The following is a 23,974-nucleotide window of genomic DNA, read 5'->3' as shown; positions in this document are numbered from 1 at the left end:
GTTGTCTGTAGAATCAGAGTATCAGGAAACTTCTGACATTGTTCCACTGTATGCGTCTGAACATGCTCCATAGTTCGCTGAGTGTGAACTGAGTTTGTCTCATTGTCCAGTTCATTTATATTTCTTTCCTCGATGTCAGCTGCTGCTTCAGAAATCGCCGCTTCAGTGGATGCTGCACTTGCTTCTTTTTGAGATTTTAGCAAGAATAAATCTGCTTCTACTTCTGCTTTTTTCTTCATCATAGTTGTTTCTCTTTCTGCATAAGGTACTTTAGCTCTTGCTGCTTCTGCTTAAGTTCTCGCCCGAGTCGCTGCCACACTGTCTGATGACAGACTTGATCTTTGTCATGACTTGCAGCTAGAAGCTTGTGATCTAATCTCAAAGGCTTGAGAGGTATCTTTCTCATCATTGTGTGACTCCATACTTGATGGTGAAGATCTGTGCAGTGCAATGCAATGTAACAATGGCTGTGTCAATCTCTTTTTACTGTTCTGTTCGCCCTCAGTCCCGCCCACTCCGGGTAACATCGGGCCCCTCCACACTGCTGTCATTCATTCAAATAGTGAGTTGGCCGCTGGATCAAGTTTACTCTTCTGAGGAGCTTCTGGAGCAAGTACTGTGAGAAGAGTGACTCGATCTGACTGAACCTGTGTGTGTTCAGAGGAAGAGCTCTGCTGACCCGCTGGACTCTGGGCTTCACTGACACCTGCACCATGAGGAAGGAATCCTGCTGCATGTTCACGTCTGGAGTCATCGGCGCTGTTCTCCTGATCATGGGAACCGGACTCTTTGTGTCCGGACTCTTCCAGACCTTGATCCACAACAAGCTGAAGGGGGTAAGAGCTGTCTTTGCTGAGGAACGGGACAGTTTATTATGTCAGCTTAATATTATAATTTTATAATGTATATAGTATTTTTATAATTAATTTATTTTTATTTTAAAAAGCATGTGTTATTTTAATGTTACATTTGTATGATTACAATGTTTTTTGTTAATATACTGAAATTGGTTCATTTAAATGTACATTGTGTATGGTTTAATGTGTAAAGTGTTTTGTATTATTTTGTAAAAACTTTTTTTTTTTTTTTTTGGTAATTTTCAATTTTTATTGTATATTTAAGTTTTAGTAAGTGGTGAATCGAATTCTGAGAATCCACGTGTTTAAATGTACTTTACCTATAACAGCAGATTTTAATCATAATGTTTTGCAGACCTTCCTTGCAGCCATACAATAATATTAATCTTATGCTGTGTGCCTTTAGACTAAATCATGATAACGCTTTGCATATACGTATAGTTTAACATATCTGTAGATTTGTGATAAGTAGTGTACAAGTTAACGATGATTACATTTAATGAGCCTTTCTACATGTGAATTTAATCGTCTGGCTACTTGAGGCCCCACATGTACATTGTAGGTATTTCTAACTGCGTATAGAGGAGTAATTGTAGTTAATCACTCTTGGAAATATTGTTGTTTTCACAAAATGTTTTAGGTCTCAGAAAGAGGAATAGAAACTGGGCGACACTTTTTAGGCTATTTTTGTAAAAGGCGAGATGTATATGATTGATTTCGCTCATGTGTATTTGAAACATGTCTTTTGTTCTGATGCACAATATAAGATGCGTCCGAGACCCTCCCTATCAGACTTCTCCTTTCTCTCGCTCTATTTTTGATCTTAGTTTCACTTCCTCTTTTATTAAAGGGTTCACCTGAATACTTTGACTTTCACAGGTTCTTATCCAACTCAGATACTTTGTATTCTTAGAAACTTTGTATTTTTAGGTACTTTGTTTTTCTAGAGACTTTGTATTTTTTATCTTCTTTGTATTTTTAATAGTTTGGATACCTTTTTGGATACAGTTATATTATATTATATTAACTGTGGATTTGTATTTTTTATATTTGAAGTTAGTTATAATACTTAAGAATTTTGTCTCCAAGTTATGAAATGTAGTTTCATTTTTCTATAATTTTCTGAATACATTTTCATATTAAACCACCTCCACAGTCTGACTTGGATTGGATTCTGCATCAGTAAGGGATTTTTATTGATTTATTGAATAATTATTTGTTATTTTTTTAAATAATTTAATTCTATATTCCAATTTTTATGGTTAAATGTTTTTGGTTCTATATTTTTTTGTTTTGTTTATTATTATTATTTTAATTTTACATTTTTATGATTTTGATTTTGACCCCTTCATATGCTTAGATTTTTCTTTGATAGAGCATCAAGTAAATGTCACGTCTGCAGGAAGCACATGATCACTTGCTTACATCTGGATGTTTGGGAGAGTAAATCACACACACACACACACACACACACACACACACACACACACACACACACACACACTCACACATGTTTGTTTTTGTGAAAAGTGGGTTCATCCCTATCTCCCTTCCCCAACCCTACACCTAACCCTAACCCTCACAGGAAACTTTGTACATTTTTTACTTTCTCAAAAAAACTCATTCTGTATGATTTATAAGCGTTTTGAAAAATGGCGACATGGGTTATATCCTCATAAGTCACACTCTCCTTGTAATACCTGTGTCATACCCATGTCATTATACAGAGATGAGTCCTGATATGACACAAAAACAAGAACACACACACACACACACACACACACACTCACATACACATACACTGCAGATGTTCTGGGAGTTTCTGATTGGACACACGTTCAGAGTTTTGATTACAGTAGAAAAATGTGGAAATCATGTTGATGACAGTAAAGAGTGAATCTGTCATCAGTAATGCAAGAAATTCTGAAACCAATGTACATTATCGTTAAAAGGAATGAATACTCTTATTCATAGAGGATGCATTAAATTAATCAAAAGTGGTAGTAAAAACATTAATAATGTTACAAAAGTTTTTTTAATTTCATATAAAAATTATAATAACAGTCCACAGTTTTACTGTTTTTACTGCATTTTTATCAAATAAATGCAGCCTTGGTGAGCAGAAGATATGTTTTTTAAAAACATGAAACATCTTTTTTTATTATCACTTACTAAAGTTAACTAAAACTAATAAATAAAAATTAATAAAAACAATATTGACTTTTATTAAATTTCAAACACCAATACATAAAAAAAAATCAAAAACATTTAAAAAAAAAAAGAAAAAATCCATAGTTATTGTCTTTCATATTTCTTGTAATACTTCCCGACTCCTGTGTGTTTCTGCTGCTGGCTTCTAATGACCTGATTGAGCCAGAACAAATACATTTTATCAGCATTTGAGAAATTTGAAAATGTTAGATCTGAGCATGCAACAATGTAGCGCTGGAGGTCATGAGGTCGTGACCTAAATACTCGTCCTTGTCCAATTCCAGTGTGATTAATGAAGCAGACAGGATGTGATTTTGTCGACTCTCTTATACACTGAATTTAATTTAGTTTAAATTATATTTTCTTGTTTTATTTGCAACTCTGAAAAACCAGTTTTACAGTGAATGACCTCAAAGTTAACAGATATGAACTAAAGCCACTAAATGTTTGATTGTGTCTCAAACTGAATAGAGTTTCACCTTCATTCACATGTTTGTGCTGTAATGTATAATATCCCTGTTGTGTTGTGTGTTCAGGAGATCACGCTGACGGAAGGCAGTAAAATTTTCGGCACGTGGAAGAATCCCCCGCCTCCGGTCTACATGGAGTTCTTCATCTTCAACCTCACCAACCCTGACGAGTTTCTGGAAGGAAAAGCCAAACCTCATGTTACTACAATGGGGCCGTACACCTACAGGTACATCACCTGAACACATAGACGGCTCCGTTTTCATGAAATCAGCGCTTGCTTTTATGCCATTTTACGACATTGCATTGGTCCGAAATCCCTCTGCACAGAGGTACATAACATGCCATGTCTTGTTACGTTATTGTTATGTTATTCTGTTTTATGTTATAAAACAACATTATGTAAAAAAAAAAAAACATTATGTTTTGCTATGTTATGTTTTTTCCCTAAGAAAACATAACATAAAAACATAATATAATATAACATAACTAAACATACATAACAGTCTCACGTAAAGCATAACATGTTATTTTATAATATTGTTTTGCTATGTTATTTTTAATTATAAAACAACATAAAATGTAACTTTAAGCATGATATAACTAGAGCATCACACAAAACATAACATTGTTTTGCAGTGTTATGTTTTATTATAATAAAACATTTAAAAAAAATAAAAAATAACCAAACCGCATAACATCAAATCATAAAACATATAACTTAACATGTTATGTTTTGCAGTGTTGTATTATAATACATAACATAACAAAAATTGACATCAAAACAACATACATTTTTTATAACAAAACAAAACAACATAACATATGAAAATATGGGCTGGTAAGGGAATACATTTTTTTATCTAATTAATTACATGATGTGGTAATTAATCAATCAAATTAATCGCACATCAAATATGGAGAAATTATTCCCAAAAGATAATTTAAAGTCATTGTTGTGTAAAGCATCAAACAGAGATTACAAAAAGTCGGTTCAGCATGAAATATTTTGTTTGATAAAATTTATTACATATACTTTTTTGGACCATGTGAGCAAATGATGACATAATTGTACACACATTTACACACATATATTTGTTTTTAATGTGTTTATAAAAAAATATAAATTATCAAATGTATGCTATCCCCCAAAAAATTTCATTATATTTTAATTTACTATATTATTATTGAATATATTTAGATTTTATTTATATTTGTGTGTGTGTGTATTTATAATTAGAAAATTATATTTGTAATATTCATAATAATCTTAATATATTTCTTCATTTTAATAATTTATCTTTTAAAAAAAACTCCTATTGAATTTTTAAATGTAACATTTGCTGGAAACTGACACCCAAGTTTACTTCAGTTATATCTGCTAATTTGCAGACGTTGGTCATCTTTACTGAAGAATGATGTATGCATTATTAAATACAGTTGCAGCCGAAGCTGAAGTCGTTTTGATGCGGTCTTGTTTTATTAGCGTGTTTGCAGTCATACTCTCCTCACTTCTGCAGGATCATTCATGTCACACCCTAAACAAATGCCAAAGTCTGTGCTGTTAACACTCTCTAACTGTTCTCTTCTGCATGGTTTGTTTGCATTGGACTTGATGGTAATTAAGAGGATAAAAGAAGACACTTAAACAGGAATCAATACGCTCTTGAAACATCAGATGTTTAACCAAAGAGAGTGAAACACAGAATAACTTTCATGCATATATCAAGTATTATGCTCCACATTATGCATATAATTTTTTTCTACCCTACAATTATCAATTACATTATATAGTCTTTCGTGCATAATTTTTCAATTTGCACCACCATCATTTTCATTGAAGTGATCATTGTGTTTCAGACTCACACATATATAATCACAATGTCAATAAAAGTCAATCTAGTTGTGTTATTTCTGCTCAGCTGAACTGTGTTTTGTTCTTCTTCTGTAACTCTAACCCGTTCCAGAGAGTTCAGGCCCAAACACAACGTGTCGTTTGTTCACAACGGGACGAAGGTTGCTGCTTACACAGCCAAGATTTTCGTCTTCGAGCCTGAGAAATCAGTTGGAGACCCGAACGTGGATCTGGTGACGACGGTGAACATCCCAGCGGTGGTGAGTGTGTGTGTGTGTGTGTGTGTTTTATTGTCCAGTTGATCTGAGTCTCAGGCTCTGGTTTCCTCAAACAGGCCGTGATTAATCGTTTGAAAGGTGCAGGATTCTGGGTATCCTCGGGAATCTCCATGCACATGGGCTCCATCGGCACCAAAATGTTCATGACACACACGGTGCAGGAGCTGCTCTGGGGCTTCAAAGACCCCTTACTCACCCGACTGAAAACCATTAGACCAGAAACAGACGAATACTTCGGTCTCATGCTGCATGTGAGTCTCAGATCAGACGCGTATCTGTGGATCCTTCTGCAGTAACATGTCACACACACACACACACACACACACACACACACACACACACAAACACACACACACACACACACACACTCTCTCACACACACACACACCCTCAAAAGTTTTCTTGGCTCATCCCCAGGTTTCTTTGAGGGTTTTGGCTGTCTACATAGTTTTTCTACGTTTTTCTTGAGAAATTCAATCATAAGTGATAATGATAGTATTTAATTATCTTTACTGTAAATGTGTTTGTTTGTTAAAATTTTCTATCACTTCTGTGGACTCAAGTAATGTACTGAACAGTGTGTTTTGGATTATCTTATATATTCATATGTTACTGTAATGTGCATATAAAATATATTTAATGTACATATATAACATTATATTTAATAATAATAAATATTGTTTACTAATGATTATTTTATTTAATATGAATATAAATGTATTAAATAAAATGTATTTTTATATAAAAATGCAATATATTTATATTGTTATATAATTTTTTTTACATTTTAATACATTTATAATATATATTATATATATATATAGCCTATTATATATTATATTAATTTATAGCAATCTTATTTACATATTGTTATCATTTGTATTTTATATCAAATATAGACATTTATTATAATTATAAAATAATATGATATTTATAATGTTATAAAATATATTTAAAATTTTTATTGTTCTACAATTTGTATTTTGTCAACCGATAATGAAAACGGAATGATCACAATGTATTTTTGGAGTACATTTGTCCTTTAACCACTTCATTAACATGACTAAATTAACAGAAAATAAAATCTTAATTGATTCAGAATTTATATATATATATATATATATATATATATAATATATATATATATATATATATATATATATATATATATATATATATATATATATGAATTGTATTAAATGATTCAGTCCGACGGCCCATTTATCTTTTACACATAAATATGTGTAAAATATCTATATATATTTTTTACATTTCCACATGGTGTTGCACAAATTATCTTAATAAATGCAGGAATTTTTTTTTCATTATGTATCACTGAAGTCTTTACTGTTAATTAAAACATTAATAATTGTTGGTAGAATAATACAAAATGCTGCCAAACAATAATAATAATACATTTTATTTATATAGCACCTCCTAAAATACCCAGGGATGCTTTACATGAGGTAAATAACAGACATGAACAGCCACACAGCAGTCAGAGGTGAAATAATATGCAATAAACAAGATAAATTACAAAACAAGCATAGAGCAGAAATTTAAGGCAAGCAATCAATTGATAAACATTGTAAATATGTGAGTTTTGAGAGCAGTTTTAAAGCTCTGGAGTAAAGAGATAACACAGAAATCTTGTGGTAGTTTATTCCAGAGCTAGGCAGCAGAAATGCACTATAGATAGACAGAATGTGGGTACTGCAAGCTAATTTTCAGAGCTCAATCTCAAATGAAGGGAACGGACAGAGGAGAATTAGTTCGGAAAGTTAAGAAAGTGCTAATCCATGAAAACTAAAACAGGAATCTTAAACTGAGGTGACACGGAGCCACATATACTAACATACTCAGAACTATTATTCTGTACATGAATATGTGTGTGTGTGTGTGTATATATCGTCTGTTCTTGTGTTGTCAGAAAAATGGAAGTGATGATGGTGAGTTTGTGTATCACACCGGAGAGCAGAACTACCTGGACTTTGGCCGCATTTACACCTGGAAGGGAGAAAAGTAAAGTCCCAGATTTTCCTGAATGTCATGTTTAATGAAGCAGAGCTGGAGAAGATTGACTTCATGTGCTTTGTGTCTCAGGATGGTGTCCTTCTGGAAAACCAACCAGAGTAACATGATCAACGGCACTGACGGCAGCTCTTTCCACCCGTTCCTGACCAAAGAAGAGCGGCTCAACGTCTTCACCCCTGACCACTGCAGGTAGCGGCCCTCGTTTGCATTCATGCACTCGTCAAGTAGCCAACCATATCTACACAGTGTCAGGTTATTAGACAGCCATCAGTGCTTTAAGAGTGATATTTTTGCTGAGATTGACACTGTCGACTATAGAAATGTACATGTTATGACTTCAAAACTTGCATGTGATGCATTTTTTCCTGCTTGTTTTGAGATCACATCCTTTGTAATATGTAATAAACTAAGACGACGTGCATCAAAGTTTTAGTGGAAAAAAGAACGTCTCGGTTACGTACGTAACCCTCATTCCCTGATGGAGGGAACAGAGATGTTATGTCGAACGACATATGGGGTCTCATTTGGGAGGCCAATCATCTCTGAGTTTAAGAGAAAACGCCAATGAAAATTGGCTAGTGGATTTAACATACCTGAGCTACTCCGTGTGCCACTGCCAACGGGGACATAACCTCTCTGTTCCCTCCATCAGGGAACGAGGGTTACGTATCTGTCGGTCACTACAAGTTATGTCGAACGACATATGGGGTCCTATGGAAAACGACACAACCTGAACACCGTCACAACCCTGTGGTGCTGCAATTGTCGGCAAGCCGTGGCATGCCCCAAAAGCTATACTTAAGGTTGTAACCTTCCCAAAGCCCCAGCGGAAATTCACTGACCTTGATACCAAAGGGGCCAAAGGGTGATTACCTCGCTGCTGGAGAAGGCCATGCTGCTGTTCCGCCAACACAAAGTTAATGGAAGGGATTTCAACCTTCAGTGAAAGATTGCTTCAAATTTTCCCTATTTTTTCTTTCAGCTTGGCAAGACAATGGGGAAGCGAGCCTAGGAACAGGCCGCTACGGAGACCACATCTTACCCGTAGGGAGGTGGCATGTGGAGATACTGATATGGAATAACCCAGGGGGCAGTACTACATATGGAAGGGGTCTCTGAGGCAGGTCCTACTTTAGAGTAGGGATGGAATGGCTGCCATAAGAGACTGACAGAACGGGTCTGTCAAGGGAAGACACATGTTTGCCAAGAGGGAAACCTTACCGTGGAAAAATACATATATGGGATTACCTGTAGGGAATCAAGCCATATGGACACCTAGCCCAGTACAGGGCCTGACCGGAACTCCGGGCATACTAACACCAGCACTGGGCCTGGCGACAGACTGCTCCGCCAAGTCTGACTGCCGAGGGTGCTGGAGGATGCTCAACCAGATTGCGCCAACCGGGGAACTCTACTGGGAGAAGAAAGGCGCTTGCACCCCTGTGTTAGGGGGAGTGCCGCAGCAAGTGTGACACCCAGCCAGCCCTTCCCGCCAATTTACCTGTTACCCAACACACTGGAAGAAACTGTCTCTACACGAAGGTTGTAAAACCTCTTAGGTGTCGCCCAGCCTGCAGCTCGACAGATGTCTGCCAGAGAGGCACGGTGCGCCAGTGCATAGGAGGAGGCCGCACTCTGTGGGGAGTGGGCCCTCACCCCCAGGGGGCACGGCTCACCTTGGGAATGGTACACCAAGGTGAAGGCATCCACTATCCAAAGATCTGGATGCGGGTGCCAAATGGTGCCAAGCCCCTGAGAGAGGAGGTCCCTTCTCAGAGGATAAGCCAGGGAGGGGCTGTCACGAGGAGCATGAGTTCAGAAAACCAGGTCCGGGTGGGCCAGTAAGGCTCAACCAACAGGACCTGTTCCTCGTCCTCCCTGTCCTTGCACAGCATCTGTACAAGCAGGCTCACTGGAGGAAACGCATACTTGTGTAGAACCCGAGGCCAGCTGTGTGCCAGTGCATCCGTGCCCAGGGGGGCCTGGGACAGGGAATAGTACAGCTGGCAGTGGGAGGACTCATGGGAAGCAAACAGGTCTACCTGGGCTTCCCCAAATCGACTCCAGATCAGCTGGACCGTCTAGGGACGGAGTCGCTATCTCCCGGGAAAGGTGAGCTGTCGTGTGAGCGCGTCGGCTGCACAATTGAGCTGCCCCGGGATATGGATAGCGCGCAGCGACATGAGCCACGTCTGACTCCAGAGGAGGGGATGGCGGGCGAGTTGGGACATGCGACCTGATCGTAGACCGCCCTGTCGGTTGATGTACAAAACAGCTGCAGTGTTGTGCGTGCGGACCAACTCGTGCCTGTACAGCAACAGCGGCCGAAACTGCCATAAGTCTAGATGCACTGCCAGCAACTCCAGACAGTTGATGATCCAAAGCAGTCAAGGTCCTGTCCTGAATCTGCCTGCCCATTGCATGTTGCGCCCAAGCCCGTGTTGTACAGTGCTCATCTGTTGTGACAAAAACATGTCGGGACATTTGTTCTAAGGGCACACCAGCCCGTAGAAAGACAAGATCCCACCAGGGGCTAAATCGGCGACACATCGGTGTGCTGGTGACACGATGTGTACCGCGGCTCCATGCCCATCTCGGAGTGCAACCAGTGCTGAAGTGGTCTCATATGGAGCAACCCGAGCGGCGTGACTGCAGCTGCGGATGCCATATGCCCCAGGAGCTTCCTAGAGGACTTCGCAGCCGGAAGTGACACGGGGGGCGCCGCTCTCCTGTGCGGGGCTCGGTGCGCCGGCCTCGAAGAACTCTCAGCACGTGGCAGAGCTTTTGTGGAGGATGCAGGGGGGTTCCCACAATGACGGGAAGGCTGAGGCACTGCCCATGACGGAATGGTGGCAGCCGGAGGATCATGTCTGGGTGAGATGTGCTGTATGGCCTCAGTCTGACGTTGTTCTGTCAGGAACTGCTGGGCACAGCCCCTGACAGCATCACCACACAGGACAGCCTGGGAGATGGGAGCGTCCAGAAAGTGATCTTTGTCAACGTCTCTCATACAGACCAGGCTGAACCAGAAACGGCACTACTGGACCACCAGAGTGGACATCGCCTTCCCGAGGTTGTGAGCCACGCTCTACACCGAGCACCAATTGAACAGCCATGAGCACTCAGGGCTGGGCGGTGCATTCACCTCCATCCTGATGCTCTCAGCTGCCTGGGCAAGCAAGGCTGTCAACTCTAGGTCCAACTCGGCAGTGGCGACAACACCCGAGGGGGGCCGCCCCACCATATCTTCATCCACAGAGGTCAATAGCCCATCTCCGATCCTCGACATCTGATCCCCGGCGGCAAACTGAATGACCTGTTGGACTGCCATAAGACAGCCCAGCAAAATCACCCAGCAGCCGCACAAGACAAACACTGTGGAAGGGGCAAGAGGTCCATGGGGCATGGCCCGGCGAAGAAGCTCTCACTGTCACCTTCAAATCTCCTAGAGCACTAGCCGGAACGTGTAGTGACAGAGGGGTCTGCTCCTTTCCCTTTAAGAAAAGAGAGAACCATCCACGAACGTGCCTTCAGCGTGCTGAATGCCCAGACATGGAAGACAACGCTCGTGGCCGTTGTCAGAGAACAGGAAACGACCACATCCAGAAGGACGCGAATGAAACGGCGTCTTTAAAAAGACGTGAATCATCCGTGATTTGCTCTTTTAGGAAATCTGCTCTCTTAGTTGAAGCGCCCAGGGGAATCGCAGAAAGGGACACCACTGTTTGCGCCGTACTGTCAACCAGAACAGATTCCCGACACACAGCAGATGAATGAGGTAAAATGAGGTTGGGAAGTCGTGGCCTAATGGTTAGAGCGTCAGACTCGCAATCCAAGGGTTGTGAGTTTGAGTCTCAGGCTGGCAGGAATTGTAGGTGGGGGGGGGGGTGCATGTACAGTGCTCTCTCCACCCTCAATACCACGACTTAGGTGCCCTTGAGCAAGGCACTGACCCCCAACTGCTCCCTGTGTGCTGCAGCATAAATGGCTGCCCACTGCTCCGGGTGTGTGTTCACTGTGTGTGTGTGCGCACTTTTGATGGGTTAAAAAGCAGAGCACGAATTCTGAGTATGGGTCACCATACTTGGCTGTATGTCACGTCACTTTCACTTTCACTCACACATGGTTTCACGAGAACAGACTCCAACCCTGGAATGTTTTCAAATCACTTTGAACCTAGTTGAACATCAGCAGCGGACCCTTGGGTTATTGTGCTGGCGGGGACAGCTGTCCTTGTCCTTTTCCTCTGACTCCTCACCCAGATTTTTAAGGGAAAGGTGGATGCAAGAATGGCTCACATAACCTTTGTACATGGTTTAATCATGCTGGGAAAATAATTTCCCCTAAAATTACTGAACACTTTTCGTGTAACTGGAAAGCAGCTGTAGTTATCTGAACATAAGATGATATTTGATGGATCTTCTGCAGGTCCATCCACATGCGCTTTGAGAAGGAGGTGGAGCTGAAGGGCATCCCAGCATACCGCTTCACGCCGCCCCGGGACACGCTGGCCAGCGGCAAGAACAACCCGGAAAATGAGGGATTCTGTGTGACACCAAATAAATGCCTGGACGACGGCGTGCTGGATGTGTCTGTGTGTCGGAATGGTGAGGTGCTGCATTTAGACTGGCACTCTATTCATTTACTAACTGCTTACTTTCTTTAAAAAAACACTAGCTTCTCTAATCTTTTTGTATTCTATTTGTGTTATTTTTATTTATTATACAATTAACAAAAGCAAAAAAGGCCTCTTACACCGGCTGGTTTTTATATAATAAAAAAACAACCTTGCTATGTGTATCGCATTAAGCTAACTGAGACTTGTTACAGCAAATATTGCCCTTTTCTTGATTTTTGCTTCTTTTGCCCTCATTTGTAAGTCGCATTGGATAAAAGTGTCAGGTAAAAGACTAAATGTTATTGTTGTTGTTTTGTATCTCAGGTGCTCCTGTCGTCATTTCTTTCCCTCACTTTTATCTGGCTGATGAGAAGTATGTCCAAGCTATCGATGGCATTTCTCCGGTGCATGAGCATCATCAGACCTTTCTGGATCTGAACCCTGTAAGATATGTTGTGATATGATAAGACATTTTGAAGTGTTGCAGTGTCTTGTTCTCGAATGTATTTTTTTCCTTTTTGAAGTTTTTGTGACATAATTGGTTTGATTGCTGCAGTCTGGCTCAGATTTCTGACTTTTCTCAGACTATGGGAGTGCCTGTTCGTGCCATGAAACGAACCCAGTTCAACATTCAACTCGAGAGAGTTAGTGGCTTTCCGTGAGTGGGGCTTTCCTGTTAGATATATTTAATTCGGCCGTGTTGGTAAGCAGCCATGAGTGTGAGTGTATGTTCTATAGTTTTAAAGCTGAAGGTCTTTGTCCTTTGTTTCCTCAGGTTGACCAGGAATCTCAACAACACCATCTTTCCCATTTTGTTTCTGAATGAGGTCAGAAGAGTGTCAGAAGTTTCCCCTGAATGGGCTGATTTAGTAACCGATGTTTTCTTTTGTGGAACTGAAGGTTTTCTGATGTTTTTCAGTCTGTGGTGATTGATGACGCTTCAGCGGCGAGGATTCAGAAGCTGCTGCTGATCGTAACTCTAGTGTCTCATATCCCGCTCATCCTCGTGTCTCTGGGAGTCATTCTGGTGCTTGTCTCCATCATCCTCGCCATTCGCTTCTATCAGAACAAGGTAATAGCAAACACCTCAGAACACCCTAAAAACTGCCTAGTAACACCCTAGCAACTTTGGTTTTCTCATTTCGCCAGAACACCCTAGCAACTGCCAACAACCACCCAGAACACCCTAGCAATGTCCTAGTTACACCCTAGCAACTTTAGTTTTCTCATTTCCTTCGGACACCCTAGCAACTGCCTAGCAACCACCCATAACACCCTATCAATTGCCTAGTAACACCCTAACAATTTTGTTTTTCATTTCGCCAGAACAACCCAGCAACCTCCTAGTTACACTCTTGCAACTGCGTTTTTTTTTTCAGGTCAGCAGTTCTCAATTCCAGTCTTCGCACCCCCCAGCTCTGCATTTTTCACATGTTTCTCTTTGTTAACACACCTTATTCAGATCATCAGCTCGTTAAAAGTGAGCTCCATGCTTGAACTGTTCACAGTGACGTGGTCCCTATACAGCGTTCCTTGCTCCCTACTCTGTTGAAGTAAACATCACTTCGGAACATTCATTCACAGATTTGCGCTGCTCAAGTGGCATACACTCCACAGCAGGTCACCTTTCAACGGAACCTACGCCCACTCTCTCCAACACACCTATCCTTCACTCTCTCAGTTTTCAGCTCTGGACACGAACAGTGCTACTGACACTCTTTGCTCCACTTTAACCTCTTGCTTGGACAACTTTTGCCCACTGTCGTCTAGACCAGCACGCACTCCCCATCTGCCCCCTGGCTGTCCGAGGTTCTCCGTGAACATCGCTCTCAACATAGGGCTGCAGAGAGGAAATGGCCGAAATCAATAAACTCTACCGACCTCAGTGTGTATCAGTCTCTACTCTCTTCCTTCTCTACAAATGTCTTCACTGCTAAAACATCCTACTACCACAACAAAATTAACAACTGTTGTGACGCTCGGACACTCAAAACATTCTCTTCTCTTCTTAATCCACCTCATCCTCCATCGACTCTTACAGCTGATGACTTTGCAGTTTTCTTCACAAATAAGGCAAGAACCATCAGTGACCAATTCTCCACACCGCAGACGATAACTTCACAATGACTAATGGACACTCTCTCTCCTCCTCTCCACTCTCAGAGATGGACTTTTCCAAACTTATCCTGTCGAATCATCCTACTGCTTGTCCACTTGATCCGATCCTCACTCATCTCCTTCAAGCGATCTCTTCTTCAGTCATACCTTTATTTACTCACATTATCAACTCACCTCTTCACTCTGGGACAATTCCCTCAGCATTTAAGCAGGCTCGGGTAAGCCCACTGCTTAAGAATCAATCTCCAGCTCTTCTAGAAAACTACAGTCCGGTATTACTTCTTCCATTCATTGCAAAGACACTTGAGCGAGCTGTGTTCAACCAGCTCTCTATGTTTCTTACACAAAACAACCTCCTGGACAGCAACCGATCTGGCTTCAAAAGTGGCCACTCAACTTAGACTGCTCTGCTCTCGGTTACTGAAGCCCTGCGACTGGCAAGAGCAGCTTCAAAATCCTCAGTACTCATCTTACTGGACCTGTCTGCTGCTTTTGACACAGTTAATCACCAGATTCTACTGTCCAACCTCAGAAAGATGGGCATCTCTGGAACTGCACTCCTGTGGTTTAAGTCCTACCTCTCAGATAGATCCTTCAGGGTGCGTTGGAGGGGTGAAGTCACAAATAACTTGTTCCTCAAGGCTCAGTACTTGGACCTCTTTTCTTCTCCATCTACATGATGTCATTAAGACCTGTCATTCAGAAGCATGGCTTTGCCTATCCAGCTGATGCTATGCTGATGACACTCAACTCAGCATCTCATTCCAACCAGATGCTTGCATTGCAGCCTGTCTGAGTGACATCTCTAGCTGGATGAATGACCATCACCTTCAGCTCAACCTTTCTAAGACAGAACTCCTGGTGATTCCAGCTAACCCATTGTTTCATCACAACTTCTCTATACAGCTGGGTTCGTCAACCATAACTCCTTCCAGGACAGCCAGAAACCTAGGAGTTGCGATGGATCATCAGTTAAGCTCCACTGACCATATTGCTACAACGACCCAGTCCTGCAGATTTGCCTTGTACAACATTCTAAGATTAGACCCTTCCTGTCAGAGCAAGCCACCCAACTTCTTGTCCAAGCTCTGGTTCTCTCCAGACGGGACTGTTGTAATGCTCTCCTGACTCTTCCTGCATGTACTATCAAGCCTCTGAAACTTATCCAGAATGCAGCAGCGAGGGTTGTCTTCAATGAGCCAAAAACAGCTCACGTTATTCCTCTCCTCATCAGGTTACACTGGCTTCCAGTAGCCGCTCGCATCAAATTCCAGGTACAGATGCTTGCCTACAGGATGACCACTGGCACGGCCCCCGATATACCTAAGCTCACTAGTTCAAACTTATGCACCCTCAAGAAGTTTGCATTCTGCAAGTGAACTAGTGCCATCCCAAAGAGTTTCAAAATCACTCTCACGGACCTTTTCCTGGACTGAGCTCAGCTGGTGGAATGACCTCCCAATCTCAGTTCGAACAGCTGACCACTGGCACGGCCCCCGATATACCTAAGCTCACTAGTTCAAACTTATGCACCCTCAAGAAGTTTGCATTCTGCAAGTGAACTAGTGCCATCCCAAAGAGTTTCAAAATCACTCTCACGGACCTTTTCCTGGACTGAGCTCAGCTGGTGGAATGACCTCCCAATCTCAGTTCGAACAGCTGAGTCTTAAATCATTTTGAAAAAACATCTGAAGACTCATCTTTTTCGCCAGCACTTAATCAACTAATACTAGCACTTACCCCTTCTTTTCTTGTTTATCATATTCTTGAATCCGGGTGACGGTGTGTGTTATCTCAGCGAGGGTCGTGTGTAGTGTTTCTCCTCTCGGTTTGTTCCGGGTGACGGTGTGTGTTATCTCAGCGAGGGTCGTGTGTGGTGTTTCTTCTCTCGGTGTGTTCCGGGTGACGGTGTGTGTTATCTCAGCGAGGGTCGTGTGTAGTGTTTCTCGTCTCGGTGTGTTCCGGGTGACCGTGTGTGTTATCTCAGCGAGGAGTGTGTGTGGTGTTTCTTCTCTCGGTGTGTTCCGGGTGACGATGTGTGTTATCTCAGCGATGAGTGTGTGTGGTGTTTCTCCTCTCGGTGTGTTCCGGGTGACGATGTGTGTTATCTCAGCGAGGGTCGTGTGTGGTGTTTCTCCTCTCGGTGTTTTCCGGGTGAAGGCGTGCGTTATCTCGGCAAGGGTCATGTGTAGTGTTTCTCCTCTCGGTGTGTTCCGGGTGAAGGCGTGTGTTATCTCAGCGAGGGTCGTGTGTGGTGTTTCTCCTCTCGGTGTTTTCCGGGTGAAGGCGTGCGTTATCTCGGCAAGGGTCATGTGTAGTGTTTTTCCTCTCGGTGTGTTCCGAGTGACGGTGTGTGTTATCTCTGTGAGGGTTGTGTGTAGTGTTTCTCCTCTCGGTGTGTTCTGAGTGAGAGTGTGTGTTATCTCAGCGAGGGTCGTGTGTACTGTTTCTCCTCTCGGTGTGTTCAGAGTGACGGTGTGTGTTATCTCAGCGAGGAGTGTGTGTGGTGTTTCTCCTCTCGGTGTGTTCCGAGTGACGTGTGTGTTATCTCAGCGAGGAGTGTGTGTGGTGTTTCTCCTCTCGGTGTGTTCCGAGTGACGTGTGTGTTATCTCAGTGAGGGTCGTGTGTAGTGTTTCTCCTCTCGGTGTGTTCCGAGTGACGTGTGTGTTATCTCAGCGAGGAGTGTGTGTGGTGTTTCTCCTCTTGGTGTGTTCCGAGTGACGTGTGTGTTATCTCAGTGAGGGTCGTGTGTAGTGTTTCTCCTCTCGGTGTGTTCCGAGTGACGTGTGTGTTATCTCAGCGAGGAGTGTGTGTGGTGTTTCTCCTCTCGGTGTGTTCCGAGTGACGTGTGTGTTATCTCAGTGAGGGTCGTGTGTAGTGTTTCTCCTCTCGGTGTGTTCCGGGTGACCGTGTGTGTTATCTCAGCGAGGAGTGTGTGTGGTGTTTCTCCTCTCAGTGTGTTCCGAGTGACGTGTGTGTTATCTCAGTGAGGGTTGTGTGTAGTGTTTCTCCTCTCGGTGTGTTCCGGGTGACCGTGTGTGTTATCTCAGCGAGGATTGTGTGTGGTGTTTCTCCTCTCGGTGTGTTCCGAGTGACGTGTGTGTTATCTCAGTGAGGGTCGTGTGTAGTGTTTTTCCTCTCGGTGTGTTCCGAGTGACGTGTGTGTTCTCTCAGCGAGGAGTGTGTGTGGTGTTTCTCTTCTTGGTGTGTTCCGAGTGACGTGTGTGTTATCTCAGCGAGGAGTGTGTGTGGTGTTTCTCCTCTTGGTGTGTTCCGAGTGACGTGTGTGTTATCTCAGCGAGGAGTGTGTGTGGTGTTTCTCCTCTCGGTGTGTTCCGAGTGACGTGTGTGTTCTCTCAGCGAGGAGTGTGTGTGGTGTTTCTCTTCTTGGTGTGTTCCGAGTGACGTGTGTGTTATCTCAGCGAGGAGTGTGTGTGGTGTTTCTCCTCTTGGTGTGTTCCGAGTGACGTGTGTGTTATCTCAGCGAGGAGTGTGTGTGGTGTTTCTCCTCTCGGTGTGTTCCGAGTGACGTGTGTGTTCTCTCAGCGAGGAGTGTGTGTGGTGTTTCTCCTCTTGGTGTGTTCCGAGTGACGGTGTGTGTTATCTCAGCGAGGAGTGTGTGTGGTGTTTCTCCAATCGGTGAGTTCCGAGTGACGGTGTGTGTTATCTCAGCGAGGAGTGTGTGTGGTGTTTCTCCTCTCGGTGTGTTCCGAGTGACGTGTGTGTTATCTCAGTGAGGTGTGTGTGTGGTGTTTCTCCTCTTGGTGTGTTCCGAGTGACGGTGTGTGTTATCTCAGTGAGGGTCGTGTGTAGTGTTTCTCCTCTCGGTGTGTTCCGAGTGACGTGTGTGTTATCTCAGCGAGGAGTGTGTGTGGTGTTTCTCCTCTTGGTGTGTTCCGAGTGACGGTGTGTGTTATCTCAGCGAGGAGTGTGTGTGGTGTTTCTCCAATCGGTGAGTTCCGAGTGACGGTGTGTGTTATCTCAGCGAGGAGTGTGTGTGGTGTTTCTCCTCTCGGTGTGTTCCGAGTGGCGGTGTGTTCTCTCAGTGAGGGTCGTGTGTAGTGTTTCTCCTCTCGGTGTGTTCTGAGTGACGTGTGTGTTATCTCAGCGAGGAGTGTGTGTGGTGTTTCTCCTCTCGGTGTGTTCCGAGTGACGTGTGTGTTATCTCAGCGAGGAGTGTGTGTGGTGTTTCTCCTCTCGGTGTGTTCCGAGTGACGGTGTGTGTTATCTCAGCTAGGAGTGTGTGTGGTGTTTCTCTTCTTGGTGTGTTCCGAGTGACGTGTGTGTTATCTCAGCGAGGAGTGTGTGTGGTGTTTCTCCTCTCGGTGTGTTCCGAGTGACGTGTGTGTTATCTCAGTGAGGGTCGTGTGTAGTGTTTCTCCTCTCGGTGTGTTCCGAGTGACTGTGTGTGTTATCTCAGTGAGGGTCGTGTGTAGTGTTTCTCGTCTCGGTGTGTTCCGGGTGACCGTGTGTGTTATCTCAGCGAGGAGTGTGTGTGGTGTTTCTCCTCTCGGTGTGTTCCGAGTGACGGTGTGTGTTATCTCAGCGAGGGTCGTGTGTAGTGTTTCTCGTCTCGGTGTGTTCCGGGTGACCGTGTGTGTTATCTTAGCGAGGAGTGTGTGTGGTGTTTCTCCTCTCGGTGTGTTCCGAGTGACGGTGTGTGTTATCTCAGCGAGGGTCGTGTGTAGTGTTTCTCCTCTCAGTGTGTTCCGAGTGACGGTGTGTGTTCTCTCAGTGAGGGTCGTGTGTGGTGTTTCTCCTCTCGGTGTGTTCCGAGTGACGGTGTGTGTTATCTCAGTGAGGGTCGTGTGTAGTGTTTCTCCTCTCAGTGTGTTCCGAGTGACGTGTGTGTTATCTCAGCGAGGAGAGTGTGTAGTGTTTCTCCTCTCAGTGTGTTCCGAGTGACGTGTGTGTTATCTCAGCGAGGAGAGTGTGTAGTGTTTCTCCTCTTGGTGTGTTCCGAGTGACGTGTGTGTTCTCTCAGTGAGGGTCGTGTGTAGTGTTTCTCCTCTCGGTGTGTTCCGAGTGACGGTGTGTGTTATCTCAGTGAGGATCGTGTGTAGTGTTTCTCCTCTCAGTGTGTTCCGAGTGACTGTGTGTGTTCTCTCAGTGAGGGTCGTGTGTAGTGTTTCTCCTCTCGGTGTGTTCCGAGTGACGGTGTGTGTTATCTCAGTGAGGATCGTGTGTAGTGTTTCTCCTCTCGGTGTGTTCCGAGTGACGGTGTGTGTTATCTCAGTGAGGGTCGTGTGTAGTGTTTCTCCTCTCGGTGTGTTCCGAGTGACGGTGTGTGTTATCTCAGTGAGGATCGTGTGTAGTGTTTCTCCTGTCGGTGTGTTCCGAGTGACTGTGTGTGTTATCTCAGCGAGGAGTGTGTGTGGTGTTTCTCTTCTTGGTGTGTTCCGAGTGACGGTGTGTGTTATCTCAGCGAGGAGTGTGTGTGGTGTTTCTCTTCTTGGTGTGTTCCGAGTGACGGTGTGTGTTATCTCAGCGAGGAGTGTGTGTAGTGTTTCTCCTCTCAGTGTGTTCCGAGTGACTGTGTGTGTTATCTCAGCGAGGAGTGTGTGTGGTGTTTCTCTTCTTGGTGTGTTCCGAGTGACGTGTGTGTTATCTCAGCGAGGAGTGTGTGTAGTGTTTCTCCTCTCGGTGTGTTCCGAGTGACGGTGTGTGTTCTCTCAGTGAGGGTCGTGTGTGGTGTTTCTCCTCTCGGTGTGTTCCGAGTGACGGTGTGTGTTATCTCAGTGAGGGTCGTGTGTAGTGTTTCTCCTCTCGGTGTGTTCCGAGTGACGGTGTGTGTTATCTCAGCGAGGAGTGTGTGTGGTGTTTCTCTTCTTGGTGTGTTCCGAGTGACGTGTGTGTTATCTCAGCGAGGAGTGTGTGTGGTGTTTCTCTTCTTGGTGTGTTCCGAGTGACGTGTGTGTTATCTCAGCGAGGAGTGTGTGTAGTGTTTCTCCTCTCGGTGTGTTCCGAGTGACTGTGTGTGTTCTCTCAGTGAGGGTCATGTGTAGTGTTTCTCGTCTCGGTGTGTTCCGGGTGACCTGTGTGTGTTATCTCAGCGAGGAGTGTGTGTGGTGTTTCTCCTCTTGGTGTGTTCCGAGTGACGGTGTGTGTTATCTCAGTGAGGATCGTGTGTAGTGTTTCTCCTCTCAGTGTGTTCCGAGTGACGGTGTGTGTCATCTTAGTGAGGGTTGTGTGTAGTGTTTGGCTGCACTGAGCCTGTTTTGAGCCGTGTGTTAAGAGTTGTGTTGCTTGCAATGAGTTTTGCAGGTGATGTGAACTGTTTAGCTCAGGTGACCGTTGCTAATGCAGACTGTAGTTTGAGTTTTGCACATGTAGCTCAACTACTGTAATATATGCAACTGTAATATAACATGGGCTAGATGTATATGTTAATATATAAAATTGTTCCCATTTCTGATGTTTTACTTCATATAACTATTTTATAAATGTAAATGTAATATATTAATATACTGTATGTTGCATATTGGTTCCCCTACAGTAAACTTTTAATATTTAGCATTGGAGTTAATTTATTTCTGATATGAGTGCATCGCAAAGTGCAATTTAACTGTAAACTGTGACAAGAATAAAACAAAACAATAATAATAATAAAAATTAAGTCCATCATAGGTCAGATTCAAAATATACATTCATTTCCATATGTTATTAATGTAAATACTTTGTGCATTATTAATTTAAATACTCTGTGCATTATTAATGGAATTACATGAAACAGGCTTAAGTCACTTCAGCTTGAACTGAGTCAAGTCTGGTTGATCATGTGATGCTTCAAACTAGTTCAAGGACTGAAACATGCTCTTCTTAAATAAATGAATTGTTTTGCATGTGTTTGTGTAACTCCTATTACTATAACTAATATTTGATTTTGTATAACTCGTCCTAAATCAATCTTGTCTTTCTTATATCTAATCTTATATGTTCTTCTTTTCAGCCATCTGCAAAGAAAGACACATCATTCGCTCCTGTCAGCGCCAAAGTGAATGATCAAGATGAGAAAAATGGCACTTATATTGGCATGACGCCTGTGGACAAGTCTTAAGCGGCTGTGTGTGTGTGTGTGTGTGTGTGTGTGTGTGTCACAGGTGCTTTCACTCTCACTTCATGGTCACTCTGCATCTGTTTCATTTCATATACACTTAAGCGACATTAAAACTGCTGTCAGGGATTTTTTTTGAAAGAGTATCACAGATCGAATGTTAAGAAACTCAATTCGGACCCAAATGACGCCCGCAATCCTCGCTGTCCACTGATCACTCTTCTGAAATCAGGTCTAAATTTAAGATTTATGTATTTGAATTCCATCTACATTAAACTTAATGTGTTGCATATTTGTCATTCATACTAATTTGCATTTATTAGATGTATTATGTTTTCAAGATGCATTTATTAGAACCGCTTAGAATCAGCATAAATCTGTTTCATCTATGTATAAATATGACTAGATGTTGAACAAGTAATTTTCAATGAAATGCATGAGATTGAAACAAATGGTATTTGCTAATAATAGATATATAAACCTGAACCTGCTGTGCCTTTCATCATGAAGTGTGTTTTATTTCAGTGAACAGCTGATACATTCATAAGCTTAAAATGTTAAAGTTGTTGATTTGATGTTGTGGAATATGTAATCTAACGTCTGCGGTCATTACAGCCAGACACACTTCTCTAAACGTGATCTTTGATCCTCAAACACTGAACGCAGACGACTATAATTTTAGATGAGAATTGTTCTGAAATGAAGAATAATCTGTAAGTATTATTAGACAGCAGACAATTGCAATGAGCGTGCACTTCTTTTACTGTTACTGAACTAATATTTTAGGATCTTTTCTGAAGTATTTTCAAAGCTTCAAGTCCTTATATTTAATGCCTTCTGCATCTGTCCAGCTCTTGGATTTTAAGATTCAGACTGCACAAATAATTGTACAGTTTTGAATATATATGAATTTTCTTTTTTGATGGATTTATACGAAAATATAATAAAAAGTCTCTCTGAAAGGCATATATTTGGTCATTTTTGTGTTTTGTTTGTTATTTTTTCATTTTTTTTATCATATAATAATTATTAAAAATAACTCCTCTACTTCTGATATAGTTTTCTTTAATAACCAAAAAATGGCAATAAATAGATTAACAGATTAACTTGTTTTATTCAAGTCAGAAATAATTCATTTTCATTCAATTCATTTTTACCCCAACCCCCACCCACCAAAGAAAAAATATATATATATTTATAGAATTTTGTGGGTTAAATCAGGTACAGAAATAGTGCTTTAAGGAAACAATTGCAGGTTACCACTTTTTACAGTTCACTTGAAACTGTTGTTCAATTTTATTTTACTGATAAACTACTTGGATACAAAGTAAATGTAAATAAATGCACCTTTATGTAATAAACGTAAATATTAAATGTGATAAATGCAAATGTACTAAAATGCAAATGAACTAAAAATAAATTGCTTGATATCACTGGTAACATGGTGTAATGATTTTGTGTAGTCAGATCAGCTAAATATGATGCCTTTGTAATTACTGTATATAGCTAAAATTGTTAGGGCAATTTTCCCCACCAAAATATTTAATTTAATTTAATTTAATTTAATTTAATTTAATTTAATTTAATTTAATTTAATTTAATTTAATTTAATTTAATTTAATTTAATTTAATTGTTGAGTGCGTGTCCCTGCTCCTCCGCGCCGCTGGGTGGCGATAACAATACAGACATTTATTATAATTATAAAATAATATGATATTTATAATGTTATAAAATATATTTAACATTTTTATTGCTCTACAATTTGTATTTTGTCAACCGATAATGAAAAACGGAATGATCACAATGTATTTTTGGAGTACATTTGTCCTTTAACCACTTCATTAACATGACTAAATTAACAGAAAATAAAATCTTAATTGATTCAGAATTTATATATATATATATATATGAATTGTATTAATGATTCAGTCCGACGGCCCATTTATCTTTTACACATAAATATGTGTAAAATATCTATATATATTTTTTACATTTCCACATGGTGTTGCACAAATTATCTTAATAAATGCAGGAATTTTTTTTTCATTATGTATCACTGAAGTCTTTACTGTTAATTAAAACATTAATAATTGTTGGTAGAATAATACAAAATGCTGCCAAACAATAATAATAATACATTTTATTTATATAGCACCTCATAAAATACCCAGGGATGCTTTACATGAGGTAAATAACAGACATGAACAGCCACACAGCAGTCAAAGGTGAAATAATATGCAATAAACAAGATAAATTACAAAACAAGCATAGAGCAGAAATTTAAGGCAAGCAATCAATTGATAAACATTGTAAATATGTGAGTTTTGAGAGCAGTTTTAAAGCTCTGGAGTAAAGAGATAACACAGAAATCTTGTGGTAGTTTATTCCAGAGCTAGGCAGCAGAAATGCACTATAGATAGACAGAATGTGGGTACTGCAAGCTAATTTTCAGAGCTCAATCTCAAATTAAGGGCACAGA

General features: G+C 41.7%; 1 protein-coding gene across 1 annotated transcript; it reads left to right on the top strand.

Moving 5' to 3' along the window:
* Positions 1-527: 527 nt before the first annotated feature.
* Positions 528-22,194, top strand: LOC113064486 (lysosome membrane protein 2-like). The gene is made up of 12 exons (XM_026235364.1): positions 528-836; positions 3,605-3,765; positions 5,504-5,651; positions 5,726-5,920; positions 7,600-7,691; positions 7,773-7,892; positions 12,132-12,310; positions 12,646-12,764; positions 12,906-12,979; positions 13,097-13,148; positions 13,241-13,393; positions 21,390-22,194. The coding sequence occupies exons 1-12, from the start codon at positions 714-716 to the stop codon at positions 21,495-21,497; spliced, it is 1,524 nt and encodes a 507-aa protein (XP_026091149.1). The 5' UTR covers positions 528-713; the 3' UTR covers positions 21,498-22,194.
* The last annotated feature ends 1,780 nt before the right edge of the window (positions 22,195-23,974 follow it).

The sequence above is a fragment of the Carassius auratus genome, chromosome 46 (genome assembly GCF_003368295.1).
Source record: "Carassius auratus strain Wakin chromosome 46, ASM336829v1, whole genome shotgun sequence".
NCBI lineage: Eukaryota > Metazoa > Chordata > Actinopteri > Cypriniformes > Cyprinidae > Carassius > Carassius auratus.
Note: the sequence above shows the minus strand (reverse complement) of the source record. Positions and strands in the feature narration are given on the sequence as shown.

Coding starts and splice junctions, on each gene's coding strand:
- LOC113064486 (XM_026235364.1), top strand. CDS start 714: ATGAGGAAGGAATCCTGCTGCATGTTCACGTCTGGAGTCATCGGCGCT. Junction 837..3,604: donor TCCACAACAAGCTGAAGGGG/GTAAGAGCTGTC, acceptor TTGTGTGTTCAG/GAGATCACGCTGACGGAAGG. Junction 3,766..5,503: donor ATGGGGCCGTACACCTACAG/GTACATCACCTG, acceptor AACCCGTTCCAG/AGAGTTCAGGCCCAAACACA.